The 15,332-nt window shown below is 56.1% G+C and overlaps 1 protein-coding gene across 1 annotated transcript; it reads right to left on the bottom strand.

Moving 5' to 3' along the window:
- Positions 1 to 4,336: 4,336 nt before the first annotated feature.
- Positions 4,337 to 15,045, bottom strand: LOC107157218 (protein tweety homolog 2). The gene is made up of 7 exons (XM_015503544.2): positions 15,014 to 15,045; positions 14,797 to 14,892; positions 14,502 to 14,594; positions 12,553 to 12,695; positions 11,861 to 12,046; positions 11,378 to 11,456; positions 4,337 to 6,075 (listed from the first exon to the last, which is right to left on the bottom strand). Exons 2-7 carry the CDS (start codon positions 14,854 to 14,856, stop codon positions 5,995 to 5,997), a joined length of 642 nt encoding a protein of 213 aa, XP_015359030.1. The 5' UTR covers positions 14,857 to 14,892; positions 15,014 to 15,045; the 3' UTR covers positions 4,337 to 5,994.
- Between the last annotated feature and the right edge of the window lie 287 nt (positions 15,046 to 15,332).

Raw genomic sequence — 15,332 nt, 5'->3', positions numbered from 1 at the left:
AAAAATATTTTAATATTTATTTTTTAGTTTTTGGCAGACACAACATCTTTGTTTGTATGTGGTGCTGAGGATCGAACCCGGGCCGCACGCATGCCAGGCGAGCGAGCTACCGCTTGAGCCATATCCCCAGCCCCCCACTGTGATGTTCTGCCTCAAACCACAGGCCTAGAATCAGCAGAGTCAAGTGACCGTGGACTGAAACTTCTGACACTGTGAGCCAAAGTAAACCTTTCCTCCTCCTAGTTTATTTTCTCAAGCATTTTGTCATAGCAATGAGAAGCTGACTAACACACCCCCAGCGTCTTTTTTCTGTTCTAGGATCTCATATTACGTTTCATTATCATGTCTTTTTAGATTCCTCCTGACTGACAAGGTTTCTCAGACTTTCCTGGTTTTTAATAACCTTGACCATTTTGAGGAGAACTAGTCAGATATTTGTAGAATGTCCCTCCATTGGTATATGCTTAATATATATTTTTTTCATGATTAGACTGCAGTTATAGGTTTTGGGAAGGAAGACCACAGAGGTAAAGTAACCATGTCATTATATCTGTTGTACCCTGTGGATCGTATGGGGTCCATCTTTTTTTTCTGCGATTAAATCCAGGGGTGCTCTACCACTAAGTTACATCCACAGCCCTTTTATTTTTTGAGATTTATTTTTTGGGATTGGCCTTGAACTTGAGATCCTCCTGCCTCAGCCTCCCGAGTGGATGACAGAGAAGGTTTAATCATATTGCTTTCCTCTTGCTCCACCTGAGACCTGGGAGACTGGAGGAGTCAGAGTGTGGGGTTTAGGTCACCCCAGAGCACTTGGAGTTGGGAGGAATAGGGAGTACTGGGATGTCAGCCGCACACTTCAAAGGGAGGTGAGGAGCTGGTTTGCCTCTGCACTTTCTTTTGTGGCCCTGTCTCCACCTGCTCCTTCCGCGCTGGGGTTCTATTAGACCCCCCAGTCCTCCTGCTCGGCCCCACCCTTCCCCACGACGTCAGTGACCACATGCATGTGCTGTCTCCCCTGTCCAGGTCTCCGGGCCTCTTTATCAGTTCTGCTCCAGACTTGGCCTTGGCTGCCCAAGGTGGCCTGTTCAGATGCTTCAACCCCACCTGTCAGGACTGAGATCCTCACTCCCCCCCCCCATGTGCCCCTCTCCCAGTACCCAGCCTACGGTTTAGTATTTATTTTTTAGTTGGACACGATACCTTCATTTTACTTATTTATCTTTATGTGGTGCTGAGGATCGAACCCAGGGCCTCGCATGTGCTAGGTGAGTGCTCTACCGCTAAGCCATGACCCCAGCCCTGGTTATCCGCTGTTAATCAGCTTTGCGTAACTGTGACCTATGAACCCAACAAGGACCACTTAGAGGAGGAAGAGTTTATTCTGGCTCAGCGTTGCAGAGGTTCAGTGCAGGAGGCCGACACCCTAACTCTGGGCCTTAGGTGAGGTAGGATATAATGGCCGAAGGGAGTGACAGGTGACCCACTTCCTCCATTAACACCTCCATGCCTACAGCTACCGCCCAGTGAGTCCGCCCAGGTGAACTAATTTACTGATGAGGCTGCAGCTCTCGTGATCTAATCATCTCACCTCTGAACATGCTTTCATTGTCTCCTACGTGAGCTCTCAGGGACGCCTCATATCCCAACCACAACATCCACCCATCAGCTGGAACGTAACGGATGACCCTTGCCCCATCTCTGTGAAGCAGGGTGACAGGTGCAGGGGACTCGATGAACTCGGCCACGGCTGTCATTCACGTGCTCATATGTTGAGTGCTGCTTGCTCTGTGTGTGAACCTCAGGGTGGCTTTTGTGTTGTGCTTGCCAAAGGCCCTGTCAAATTGACAAATCACCTGCCAGGCAGGAGGACAGCGCTCCCCTGGGGAATTCTCAACGATGAGAAGATACAGCATTAGGTAGGAAAAGCAATTGCAGAACTCTCCGTACATGGAGTGTGGTTAATATCTCCACAAATATTTTAGAACAAAACTTGGGAGAATTTCCACCAAACTGTTCATGCAATCATGCTCTGGACTGAGGATTAGGGAGGATTTTCACTTCTGCACACATTTTTGTGAAGTTTGGAATGTTTGCAGCACACATGTTTTTATAATCAGAATAAAATAATGCTCAGATTAAGCAGAGAGTGGGCTGGGGATGCAGCTTGGAGGCAGAGCACTTCCCAGCACGCATGAGGTCCTGGGTCCAACCCCCAGGACTGCAAAATCAGAAATAAAAAAAGTCAGATAAGCCAAAGCTGGAAGCACAGGACTCCAGGAGTCTCGAGAACCCACGATCCTGAATTTGCATCTAGGCACATGTGTTGGGTGGTACTTGCTCATTTGTAATCACCATGAAGTCCAGGACCTGACTGCCTTAGGTACTTCTGAATTTTCAGAATTCAGAGAAAGTGAGGTGTCAACAAATTGGAAACTGCTGTAAAAGATGGCAGGTATTTTAGGCTTTGCAGGCCAAGAGAGAAAAAAGAAATCATGTAGGTACTGTTGATTTATTTCTGTGGCATTGGGTATTGAGCCCAGGTACTGTACTACTAGGCCCATCCCTACCCCTTTTTGTTTTGAGACAGGGTCTCACTAAGTTGCTGAGGCTGGCCTTGAACTTGCAATCCTCCTACCTCAGCCTCCCAAATCACGTAAGTACTTTGGGACAAAAGAGAAAACTGATTTCCACACACGGGACTGATGAAATTAAAAACATTATGATGATTGAGCGCACTTTTTCTGTAATATAGGTCTACACAACAATGAGAAGAATGGAATTCCTCGGGGGAGAGGAAACATTTTGTTTAATTGGAGTTTGAAATTAGTGTTCTCTGCCACCCAAATCAGTTGCATATGTCTGAATTTTTCTTTTTTAAACCATTTAAAATGTAAAAGCCAACTGGGTGTGGGGCACGTGTCTGTTAGTCTCAGCATTGGGGAGGCTGAGGATTGGGGAGGCTGAGGCCCCAGGGGATCGCTGGAGCCCAGCCAGGGGTCTGAAGCCTGGGCAATGTAGCAAGGCCCCATCTCTGAGTCAGTCAGTCAGGAGAAACCTCTGTAGGCAGGCCATGCAAGCAGCAGGTCCGGCCGGCTCAGGGCTGCCCTGTGATAAGCGATCAATACAATCTTAGTTTAACAAATGATGGGAAGAAAGGAAGGTAAGTGTCCACATTTGGGAACACCGCCTCTTGGTCTGCAGTGTTTGGAGTTGCAGGTGTTGATAACCTACCTGCAGGCCTACAAAGAAGGCCCCCAGGTTGGGGATGGACGTCGCATGCTGGGGGTGAAGGGCTTTGGAGGAACCGCACAGCCCACAGAGCGCCGGCGCCTGGCGGAGCTCTGCCTGAGGGGCCCGAGGGTTCCTGCTCTTCCTCTGGGAGCAGGTTAAATGTCCCCCTTCCTGCAGTCAGTTTGTTGTCAGAGGATGGTAAGGGTGAGGTGGGGGAGGACTGACCCAGTGACCACTCTCCCCACCCCTCTGTCCCCTGGCGGAGACACTGCTGGCACGCCATGTAGGGACAGAAGGTGACACAGTGGTACTGGTCAAGCCTCCCTTGGGCCTGTCTGCAACTCTCGTCTCCACTGACCTCGGTGCCCAGAGACCAGGGGTGGGGTGGGGAAGTCTGCCATTCTGGTGAGGTGGTTCTGGTGCCCAGTTCTGAGCTGGCGAGGTAGGCTGCACTGGGCTTTCTGCATCTCGTCCCAAGCAGGGGACGCATCTGCTGCTCACTACAGGGGCTCCCGGGAACGCTGTGGGTTCTGGGAGTGCAGCTGCCACAGAGAAGCACAGTGTCTTAGGGCCAGTGCTGGGGAGCCACCCGGCTGGCTAGGTGTGACCCCAGAGACACCGTAAAGGAGGCTGGAGGGTGCTGGGTCTCAGGGGTGCCTGCCCTAGAGGCTCCTGTGGAGGTGAGTGTTTAGGCACAGCCGCAGCAAGGCCTAGCTCTGCACTCGCACCAACCAGATCCTCATCCTGAATGCACCTATTGACCGATCTGCAAAACTACAGCCCTCAAGGAATTATTGTGAAGATCAATGAAAAACTAACATAAATGCCCGGGGAGATTCCCCGGCACTTTGAGTCATCGATAAATACTGCTTACGGCTGACGAGAATGAGCTTTAGGGGAACTTTGGAGAAAGACTGGGGCAGAAAACAAGGGCTGTCCTTGGTCCTGTAGGAGCAGCTAGAGACCTTGAGGGGCCCATGACCTTCAGAGCCCCCTTTCAAATCTCTGGAAGCCACCTGGAAGCCCCCGCCACGTGCGGGAGCCTGTGGGAGGGGCCGCTCCATGCTCCCCCCGTCCCACAGGGAGGAAGTCAGAGGCCGCACAGGTTAGTACAGTGGTTTATTCCTCTCCAGGTGAGGGTGCATGTGTCAGGTGAGGGTCTGCCCACCTGGCTCCTACGGCAACCCCCAGGAATTTTAGTTTAGTTTACATGCATTAAAAACAACCCTCAGATTACCAAGAACGAGTTAGAAGCAACACCTCGAGGTCGGTGCACACGATGCGGGCATCCGATGGCGTTTGAGGTATGCACAGGTTAACACAGTGAGTCACAGTGGCCTCGGAGGAGCGCTGGGCTGTCGGTTTGTGATGCCAAAGTGGCTCTTCCCAAATGGCAGCAGAGCCCTCGTCCTGAGCTGTTAGCTGTGGTCCTGCTTTGGTGTGGAGGCCCTGGGGGCCCAGTGCTGGGCACGCTGGGCTGGCAGGAGGGTGGGAGCACCAAAGACCCCACCTTGGACCCTGGGCCGGCAGGATGGGGGTCATCCTTCCCTCCTGGCCAACGCCATTTCCTTCCTTCACAACCGGCAGGTCAGGGGTCCCAGACACTGGGGTGGGGACAGGGCGGTGGGAACAGCCTGTGGTCACATGAAGCCAGGATAGTGGCACTTTGCCTGAGGACAAACCTGCTCCAGGAGCCAAGGGAAGTGACAGCTGTCTTGGGAGCCAGGTGTTCCCCAGAACAGGGGACCCACTGCTTTTCCTGTTGGCTCTCCCCTCTCCAGATGCCCTCCGACAGCAGCTCAGGACAGGAAGTCTCACTGACCTTTCTTTTATTGAAAAGCCCACCCTCTCCTGTCCTCCAGATCTTAAAGCACTGGCCAGTGCCAGGGAAACCTGCACGTGTCTGGCACAGAATCTGTAAGGAGCGCACCCTGAACCTAGCCTAGGAGCTGGAAGTGCTCTGCGTCGCGATTCTTTGGATCATCAACACGTTTAAAACACTGCACAAAAGAGTGAAGATGCTTTCAAGGTGTCTGCGCACCCCGGTCCCTGTCTGCAGCATCCACTCCTGGGCAGAGGTGGGCAGCGGAGGCCAGACACGGCAGCACACGACAGCTTTCTCTCCTGTGTGCACCCACGGCTGCCAGGCCCTGCCGCACCAGCCTCCCCCTCCACTCTTAACACAGTGCCTCGGGGCTCAGGAAGTCTGTGGCCCTGGGAAAGGGGACAGTGTTCTGGTCTCAGGGACACCACTGCCCCTAAGCACATCTCTTGATCTGGCCCTCCCACTAGCCCCTGCTGGGAAATGAAGAACAAAGGACAAGAGTGTAGCTGCCTGGGCTTCTGGCCTTGCTAACACGAGACAGAGTCTGGGGGGGGCGGGGGCGGGGGGCAAGAGAACACAGCCCAGGGGCCATCGCAGACAGAGGCGACCCCCTTCTTACCGCAGCTCCCCCAGCCTGGCTAGAGGGACGTCAGGATGGGCTGAACCAGGCTTGGGGCTCAGGAATGATGGCCAGGCCCTGGGGTGTTCTGGGGTGCACATCAAGGCAGGAGAGAGGCTGGCCCCGTCGGGGGCCTTCTGTCCACCCAGGGCTTTGGTCAGGAGTCTCAGCCTCGCCTCTGCTGCCACAGGAGGCTGCGAGCCTCCAGTGCCTTTGGTTTCCATTGAAGGAACTCGCTGGTATTTGCACTCGTTAAAACCCAGCTGGGAGGGGGAGGCAGCTGCTGCAGGAGGAAGTCCACGTCCACGTCCACCCGTTAGGCTGGAAACTCATTCCCGTAGTGCCTCAGGTGCTCATCTGCCACAGACATGTAGGTGGCCCTCATGCTGGGAGAGTACTGTGGGAGAGAGAGGGGCGGGCAGGGCACAGCTTGTCACTAGTGAACGGGGCACAGTAGAGCCCACCGCCACCCACCCCGTCCCCGTATCCTGTGGCCCCACAGATTCAACCACCTCAGACAAGGTATTTTTTTAAAAAACCGTCTGCACTGAACACGGTCAGACCTTTTCTTGTTATTTCCTAAACAATACAGGACACCAGCTATTTACGCAGCATTTGCATTGTATGAGGAATTAAGAGTGATCAGGAGATGGGTTGACTGATCCAGGAGGATTGTGTGGGCTGTCTGTAAATGCCACATCATTTTACATCAGGGACTTGAGCATCCTCAGATTGGGTGTCCTCAGGGTCCTAGAACCAACCCCCAGGGGCCAGGCGCTTGCAGAGGGGGAAAGCCAGGCCAGCCGGGCAAGGAGTTTCAATCACAAGTCATTGAGGGGCTGAGGGATCTGAGAGTGACTAGGGCGGGCTTTGTGCCTGGTGATGCCTTCTGTCCCTTGTCCCTCAGGGTGTCTTGCTCCAGCCTCAAACACACCATGCACACACAGAGCACCCATGCTCTGACAGAGAGAGGATGAAACGACACCAGGCAAGACCCTGTATATGGTTGCTTTTTAAGTGACATCAGTGGGCTGGGGGAGTAGCTTAGCGGTGGAGCGCTTGCCTAGCATGCATGACAACCTGGGTTAGATCCCCAAAAATACATAAACGAATGCACACCACCCGCGACTTGCAAAGTGCTCTTCAGGCAATTCCAACATGGAGAAGTAGTGACCTGGTACAGGGTGAGCACTTAGTCACTCCTCAGGCAGCAGAGACAGGGCTTCTCACACCACGCCCTGAGCCCAGAGCACCTGGGGACCTTGTCCATGAGACTTGAGATCCTACATTTCTAATGAGCTTATGGATGCTGCTGCTCTGCCGGCCTGAGCAAGGGCCGTGTGCTCTGACTGTCTCCTGGCCTGGGGAAGCTTTGGAGGTGCAGGCCATTCACCCCAGAGGGGACTGAATACTCCCACCACTTGGGCTGGTGTCGGGGAGGAGAGGGCAGAGGCTCTGCAGCCCAGTGAGTCTCCATGACAGGTGGCTTTGTCTCCCAGGGCTTCTGACAATGTCTGGGGAGGTTCTGATCATCACAGCTGGGGGCTGGGGTGCTACTGGCACCCAGTGGATAGAGACCAGGGATGCTGCTACACACCCTGCAATGCACAGGACAGCCCACCACAAAGGATGACCCCGCCCCTCCACAGTGCTGAGGCAGCAAGGACCAGAGCCCAGGTCCTCCACCACGGTCTCCAGGCCAGCCCTCAGCTCCTGAATCAGAGGCAGTGTGGGCCCACGGTCTGTTTCAACCAGTCCCCTTGAGTGACTCTGATGCTCCTTTGTAGGATGATCCCCTTAAAGCAGTATTTTGCTTTGGACAGAACTTCTGCGAGGGTCCCCATGAGACGCAGCTACAAATCCAAACGGAGTCACTTGACCTAGAGTCTCAATCCACCAAACCAAAGCTAAGCTGTTTATCTGATCTTCAGAGATATCGGGAGAATAAGAAAGACTGAGTGTCCTCCTAAGCAGGTCAGTTTCCACCAGCATGATCATTAAGTTCCCTCCCCTTTAATCTTTAGAAAAAGTGACCCGGGGGCTGGGCCTGTGGTTGCCTAGCATGTACAAGGCCCTGGGCTTGATCCCTGGCACTGTGACCTGGCATTAACCAATCAGTGATCTCCACTGTTCTCACTCCATTCTAGTCTTAAGGGAAGATAACTTTGAAATGACCAATCCACTTTTTTTTTGGCGGGGGGGTTCTGGGGGGCTTGAACTCAGGGATACTCAACCACTGAGCCACACCCCCGAGTCCTATTTTGTATTTTATTTAGAGACAGGGTCTCACTGAGTTGCTTAGCACCTTGCTGAGTTGCTGAGCTGGCTTTGAACCCACAATCCTCCTGTCTCAGCCTCCTGAGCTGCTGGGTTTACATGGATGCACCACTGTGCCCGGTGACCACTCCACTTTTTGTTCCTTGTTTCTGCTTTCTTTAGTCTTTCATTGTCTATAAAATCAGCCTCCTGGGGGCTGGGGAGCAGCTCAGAGGTAAAGCATGTGGTTTAGCTTGGGCGAGGCCCTGGGTTTACCCCAGCATCACAAAACAATAAACAAACAAACAAGAAGCCCCTCCTCTGCTGGGCTCAGTGGAACACTCCTTCTATTTACGGAATGTGGTGCTGTCCAATTCCAGAACCACAAACAAAGCCACGGATCTTTAACTCAATTTGTTGTAATGCTGTTCTTTGGATGGACTGTCCTGGGCCATTTTTGTCCATCAGGTCCAGGAAGCAGTGCCTGGGAGGAGGGGTTCCCTGAAGGCAGAGCTGGGGGAAGACACATTTCCAGTGGAGGAACAGGCTGTACCTTCCAGATGGCCTTGCTGGGTGTCGGCCAGCCAGGGAAACCCTCTGGCTGTCCCAGATAGGGAGCTCAGCACTGGGGGTGGGGGTGTGTCCGATTCTACCACTGAGCCACACCCCCACTCAGTTGTGTCACATTGGAGAAACCCTCCATGCTGGGGCCAGTGGGGTCCTTAGCAATGTCCTCTGCCTCTTGCAGGGCTGAGCTTGGTGGCGCCACACAGCCAACTATGCCAAAGCACTGAGGGTCTCGGGGCAGGCTTGGTCTAGGGGGAGGCTTATTCTGTCCTTGAGTTTTGCATGAAGGCCAGTTCTTATCTACCTCTGCTGGGGGCAGGGGGAGGGGCCTGGTCTTTAACCTGAGAATCTTTTCATTTAGTGTCACAAGGCACCCAGTAATTCCTTTTCCAAGGCAGCAGATTTCCCCTAATTATGTTTTGCTTAGATTAATATTAAAGTCAATCTGAATCCCTGGGGCCCAGCCGCTGGTGGGAGAAGGGATCCAGCAGGCTTCTGATTAGGAGAGAAGCCAGGTGCTGACTCTGGGTGGTTGGAGGTGGAGCTCAATGGTAGACGGCTTGCCTGGCATGCGCGAGGCCCTGGGTTCCACCCCAGCACAGGAATAGATAAATAAAAATTCTAAAAAATTAAAAATTTTAAATTAAAAAAAAAAAGGTGCTTACTCTAAATATAGGCTTCAACTAGTTCACTCCCCTGAGTCCCGGGGAGAAAACAAAGTGAGGCAGGGTCTGGTGCTGTTGGAAAGCTGCTTAGAAAGGACAGCAGATGAGCCAGGGACCATGGTGCCCGCCTGTAATCCCAGTGATTCAGGAGGCTGAGGCAGGAGGATCCCAAGTTCAAGGCTAGCTTCATCAACTCAGGGAGGCCCTAAGCAACTTAATGAGACCCCCCTGTCTCAAAAAAAAAAAAAAGGTTGGGGACTTAGCTCAGTGGTAAAGTGACCCTGGGCTCAATCCCCTGTAAAAAAAAAAAAAAAAAAGCAAAAACAAGAACAAAAACCAGGCAGACAGCTGGTGAGGTGCTCTGGGCAGACAGCAGGGTGGGGAAGGCTGGTGGAGGGCAGGGCACCCACACCTCACCCACCTGCTTCCCGGCTCTCCCTCCCTGGTACCAGGTACTTGGTCCCCAGTGCCTATTGCACCAGTTTCTGATCCCCTTCCAGATTCCCTGGGTGGGGCAGGCAGGACGCCTCCCGGGTCAAGTGAAGGCAAACCCTGCCGCTAGTCTCTCTGGCCCACGTCCTGCAGCCACCTGACCTGGGCCTTTCTCCTAAGGCCACACCTCTGTGGAGAAGAGGGCGGGGAGGAAGTGCTGTTGATGGAAGGAGCAGGCAGGGGCCGGCCACTCTTAGGGGTCACTGGAGAACTCTAAGACCGGGTCCTCCCGTGTTCAGAGCACCCTCGCAGGGGTCTGTGACCACCATCTCCCTTCTACACACGGAGAAACCGAGGCACCGGAAGACACTGTCCTGGTCCAAGGTCACAGAGGCCACAAGCAAGAGCTAGGATTCCAAGGCAGGCCCTTGGCCCGGGAGCCTATGCTGTGCCCAGGGCAGTGGCCCTATGACCTGCAGATGCTCCCTGAGAAGTGGCAGAGCGCTCCCTTCTCAGCTGCCCACCTGCACACCTGGGGCTCCTGCCTGCCACTGCTCCTGCTGGCTGCACGGGGTGGGCACAGTCCTGACGGAGCAAAGAGGCTGCCTGGCATTGGCCTCCCAGACCCACCCTCCTGCCCAGGGCCACCCAGAGGCCAGGGCCGAGGAGAAACAGATGTAAAAAGGAAACCTCCTGTAACTTTCCCTGCTACAAAAGGAAGAGAAGGTCCTCTCGGAGTCATTTCCTCCTCCTCCTTCTTTTTTTCTTTTTGTGTGTGTGATACTGGGGAGGATGTTACTACTGAGCTACATCCCCAACCCTTTTATTTATTTATTTTTGGGTACCAGGGATTGAACTCAGGGGCACCCAACCACCGAGCCACTTTGCTTAGGGCCTCACTTTTGCTGAGGCTGGTTTGAACTCATGATCCTCCTGCCCCAGCCTCCCAAGCTGCTGGGATCACAGATATGTGCCACAGCGCCCGACCAACCCTTTCATTTTGAGACAGGGTCTCACTAAGCTGCTTATGCTGGCCTTGGACCAGGATCCTCCTGCCTCAGCCTCACAAGTGGCTCTGTTTCCAGACGTCTGCCACCGCACGTGGCTCTTCTTGGAGTATTTTCTTTGGAAAACCTACTGTAAATCATTTCTCTGCTGGGGATGGCACCCAGGGCCTCAGGCGTGCTAGGCAAGCGCTCGACCCCTGAGCCTCACCACCAGCCCTCTGCTTTCCAAAAGGACAACAAGACTCTGGCCAGGCTTACTGTGCAGGAGTGGAGGGATGGCTCCTTGAGGGCCTGAGAGCCACCCCTGGGGAAGGTCACATAGCGGAAGGCAGTGTCTTTGCTCCTCAGAGCTTGACTGAAGTACCTACCTCTGAGCTGGTATTCCGTGACTGTCGTGAAGATATGAGGAATGTAATTCTTCCTATGATGAAGGCCATCACCTAACATCCACCCAACCACCAGAGGGATTCGGGACGGGCCAGAGGGATGGGTGGTGCTGTGTGACCTCTTGCTTAAGGACAGGTACCATTTATCCAGAGGACAGGGGTGCATCAGGCCGGCCAGGCCAGCCACAGGAAAGGGCCTGACTTCCCTTGCTGCCGTCTCTCGGGCAGCCTGTCTGCGCCCCGGGGGCTGGTCCAATGCTCATTCCATAACAAGATGGTTTCCTCCTTCTCTGCCTCTGTGGGGAGCGCTCGCTGGGTCGCCAGGGCGTTTTGTCAGTATGTCCCCAACAAGGGCAGACCGTGACTGTGCCGCTGAGGGCACTTACCGTGGGCGGAGGGGAGCCTCTCCCGATCAGCGGCACGTTCTCGTAGCGTGGGTTCCCACCAAAGAGCATGGCCTGGTTCCTGGGGGACAAGAGGGGGCTGAGCAGGGTCTGCGTGGGGGGAGGGCCTGCGGGTTTCTAGGAGGGTCCCCTGGGTGTGCAGAAATGGACACAGTGGCGGGAGCGTGGGTGGGCAAATAAGGAGCGAGTCCTCCAGGGGCACTAGGCCATGCGCAGACAGGACGGGGCCAGGAGCAGTGGGGTCCAGAGCGGGCAGCATGGCGCCTGGGACCTGCCAAGGGGCCGCGGCTGGACATTTGTCAGGGCTCCCCCAGGGCACACAGGCAGCTAGATGCTTGCCACCGGGTGTTCCGTGGCTGCAGCTGGAGGACCACAGCTGGCCTTTGATGACCTCCCTCCCCCACACGCCCCCGCAGACCCAGCTGCCCTCCAGGGATAGGAAGGGCTGGGCCCGAGCCTGCCTACATGTACTCAGAGACCGGCGCGTTGGAGACGGCCTGGGCGGGGGGCTGCAGGCTGCTCTGGCTGCCCAGGCCGCTGCTGTAGCTGCAGAAGCTGTGCAGCTGCCCCCTGGGCGGGTTGTGGGCCGCGATGCGCCGTGCTTGGGGGTTAAAGGGGTCGTCGTCATCGATGTCGTTGTAGTCTCTGTCCCTAGAACAACACGTGGAATTCAGCCAGCGGGGCTGAGGGAGGCCGGAGGCCTGTTCTGCTCTTTCCACCCAGGACGCTCCCCCACTCCTATCCCCGGGCAGATGAGTCTCCTGCAGATTCCTCAAAAGCCTGATCCTCGGCCCCGCCTCACGCAGATCACTCCGCCGCTCCCAACTCCAGGTCCTCCTCCCCCAGGCAGCCCACCATGCTGAGGCAGGTCCTCCCCGACAGTGACAGAATGCATCTCCCTGCACACCCACGTCTCAGCACCCCACTTTGCAGAGTCCTGCTGAAGAAGAGGGGAAGCAAGGGGTGCCAGGCTGCCCTGGGCCCGTGAGCCTTCTTTTGGGGACTGTCTGGACTCTTGGGAAGGGCCCTACAGGAAGCCCGTCGGTGTGCTGGGGTTCGTGGTGGCCCTCGACGGCCTTGCTGGTCAGGTGATCAGCTCTCCTCTGCTCCCCCAGGGGACCCCGGTCAGCAGGAAGCCCCGTTTTCTGGCAGCCCACCTGGAGGAGAGGTGCTTCCAGGCCCGTGGTCCCGCACAGATGAGGGTGGAGAAGGTCAGGGTGCCCAGGAGGGAGAAGAGGCCGAGGTACAGCAAGCCCTCGATGCCATCATAGCAGATGCCGGTGAGGGCGTCCAGGTAGTCCTGGGGAGGGGCAGGTGGGCAAGAGGTTGGAGGGGGAACGAGCCAGCAGGACCTGCAGCCCACGCCCTTCTTTGGAAGCCCTTTCCCAGCCTGGACTCTGGGCTTCTGGCCGCTCCCATCCCAAGCATCTCTTACTGTCATTAAAGGTTCCCTGGTTTGGAGCTGGCACAAGGCAGCTTCCTGGGTTCACCCTGCAAGCGTCTCCTGGGCACCTACCGCCTGCCCGTCACCAGAGAGCTGGCTCTGAACCACACAGGGGGTTGTGGGGAGGCACAGGAGGGCAGGAGGAGCGCGTCTTAGGAGACAAGGCCAAGGCACAGGCTGGCCAGCGGGAGAGGAGGCAAGTGGAGGTCACCGGAGGGTCTGGGGGTGGATGGAGCCAACGGACTCATTTTCTAAAGGACCTCTGGCTGCTAGTGTGGAAGGTCTGGGTGGTAAGGGGCCAGAGGAAGCTGAGGGGTGCTCTGCCTTCCTGGGGAACAGGTAGGTCATGCCTGTCACCCAGGGGACCAGGACTGCCTGCACCGTGGGGAAGCTGTGAAGACGGAAGTGGGCAGATCCAGGGTTCGCCTGAGCGTGTCCTCGCTGGGACCTGCTGAGGTGCTGGATGTCAGGGGAGGGAGAGCGGGCACAGGGTGGCTCCCATGCTCTTAGCTCCAAAGTCACACAGCCAGGGTCCCAAAGCCACATCCCTGACTTGCCAGCTCGGTATCTTCAAGAAGCTACTTCAGCACGTGTCATCCCTCTGTCACCCGAGGCCAGATGGCAAGCTCCTCTCAGGCACCACCCTCCCCTCCCTTCCACACCCAGGCGCAGTCTGGTTCCCATATCTAGAACGTGTCCTGGGGAAGTAACTGTGGAAGACCCTTGTGAGGATAAATGACATATGGCTACACAGGGCACAGAACAGGGCTGAGTACTTAATCAATGGCAGCTGTGACAGTTATTCTGATTACTGCCTCTAAATCCACAGAAGAGGATCACACGCATTGGCTCAATGCTTGGGGGTGGGGGTGGGGGTGGGGGGCACTGGCATATTTCCATTGTGTTCCCAGCAATGATTATTTTTTTGTTTTTGTTTTCGATTTGGGGTGGAACCCAGGAGTGCTTCACCACTGTGCTGATCCCCGTCCTTTTTATTGTTAGATGGGATCTCGAGAAGTTGCTGAGGCTGGCCTTGAACGTGCTATCCTCTTGCCCCAGCCTCTGGAGTGGCTGGGATGACAGGGGGGTGCCACAGTGCCCGGCTACCCCCTCCACCGACATTCCAACTTCTTAGAAAGATGACGCTGGCCACGAGATTAGGACATGCACTTGCCACCCAGGAAGATGGGTTCCCTGACGGCCGGGAGTCATCTGGGATAAGGGAGAACTGTCTTCTTCAGTGGCCAGGGCCCCAGAGTTCTAAGCTGGGCGACCCTCCTACTCCTGTCCCCACCACCTTTCTTTTGAGTACAGACAGGAGCCCCCTGGAAAATCCAGAAATGCGGGTAAGGTACGGGACGGCCCTGCGTGTTCTGCCTCCAGGAGAGCGGCGTGGCTTCTGCGGAGTCTGGGGTTTTAAGGATTTGGGGTCCCTTTGTTCTTGGCCCAGTCCCTCACACCCCTGACACCCCGCCCCCAGTACCCCCCACTGAGCCACCCTGTCTCAGCCACTGGACAGAGGAGCCGCACCTCTTCCCCTCCCACGGCCTAGCTGAGGGGGCCCAGGGAATCTCTCTCCTGGGCCTCCACGGGCTTCTCTGGGAGACCTGGTTGGGGGGAGCGGCCCGTACCCTCCATGTACCCCCGAGGTCACCCGAGCACCTTGTGCAACCCTCGGCAATCCAACATGGCGGTCAGCTGGTGAAGGCTGGTCTCTGACATGTTCAGCAGGAGCTGGATCCCGAGGAGATCTTTCTGGAGCAGGCGGGGGAAAGAGGCAGGGAAGGGCGTGGGCTCACAGACCCAAACACAAGGGCCCCGAGCTGCTGCGGGAGGCAGAGCGGGGCACACTCAGAGCCGGCCTGGGGCTCGGGGGGGGGGAGTGTGGCCGGGAAGGGCAGTGGGGCCACCCGGCTCCCCTCTTCCAGCACGGATGCTGCGGGCGGCGCGGCCTTACCTCCGCCGTGGGGAAGAGGGGCACGGCAAACTGCAGCAGCCCCACCACCTGGATCTGCATGGTGGTCAGCGAGCGCTGGAAGGTGGTCAACGCCTGGGCGGAGAGAGCACAGCCCTCATGAGGCTCCATTTCCCAGAAGCCTCCACAGCCCCTGTAGCCCCCCACCGCCCACTGGACCCTCCTGCCAAGGCACAGGTTTCCAGGTGGGCCGTGTCTGCTGGAAGGGGCTGCTTACACTCAAAATGCAGGGGCTAGGGATAAGAGGTGGGACCGGGTAGGCTGTAGAATGTTGGGGACCCTGGTCCATTTGGGGGTGGCAGTTCCCCAGGGTTCCCACTCCCAGCCATCTGGTCAGCTGTTCCCTGTGGTCATTACTACAGGCCCTCCGGCTTGCAGGAGTCCCCCCCACCCCATTCCTCTGGCCTCTTGAGACCTACACAGACCTACTTCCTGCTTCTCAGATGCGGTCCTCAGACCAGCGCATGGGCCTAGCCTGGGAGCGTAGGAGGAATTCTAACCCTGACCAGCACCTGCGG

The sequence above is a fragment of the Marmota marmota genome, unplaced genomic scaffold (genome assembly GCF_001458135.2).
Source record: "Marmota marmota marmota unplaced genomic scaffold, marMar, whole genome shotgun sequence".
In the NCBI taxonomy this organism is placed as follows: domain Eukaryota; kingdom Metazoa; phylum Chordata; class Mammalia; order Rodentia; family Sciuridae; genus Marmota; species Marmota marmota.
This window is presented reverse-complemented; position numbering and strand designations above follow the sequence as displayed.

Coding starts and splice junctions, on each gene's coding strand:
- LOC107157218 (XM_015503544.2), bottom strand. CDS start 14,856: ATGCAGATCCAGGTGGTGGGGCTGCTGCAGTTTGCCGTGCCCCTCTTC. Junction 12,696..14,501: donor ATTGCCGAGGGTTGCACAAG/GTGCTCGGGTGA, acceptor GCCCCTCCCCAG/GACTACCTGGACGCCCTCAC. Junction 6,076..11,377: donor GAGGCTCCCCTCCGCCCACG/GTAAGTGCCCTC, acceptor TCTCTCCCACAG/TACTCTCCCAGCATGAGGGC.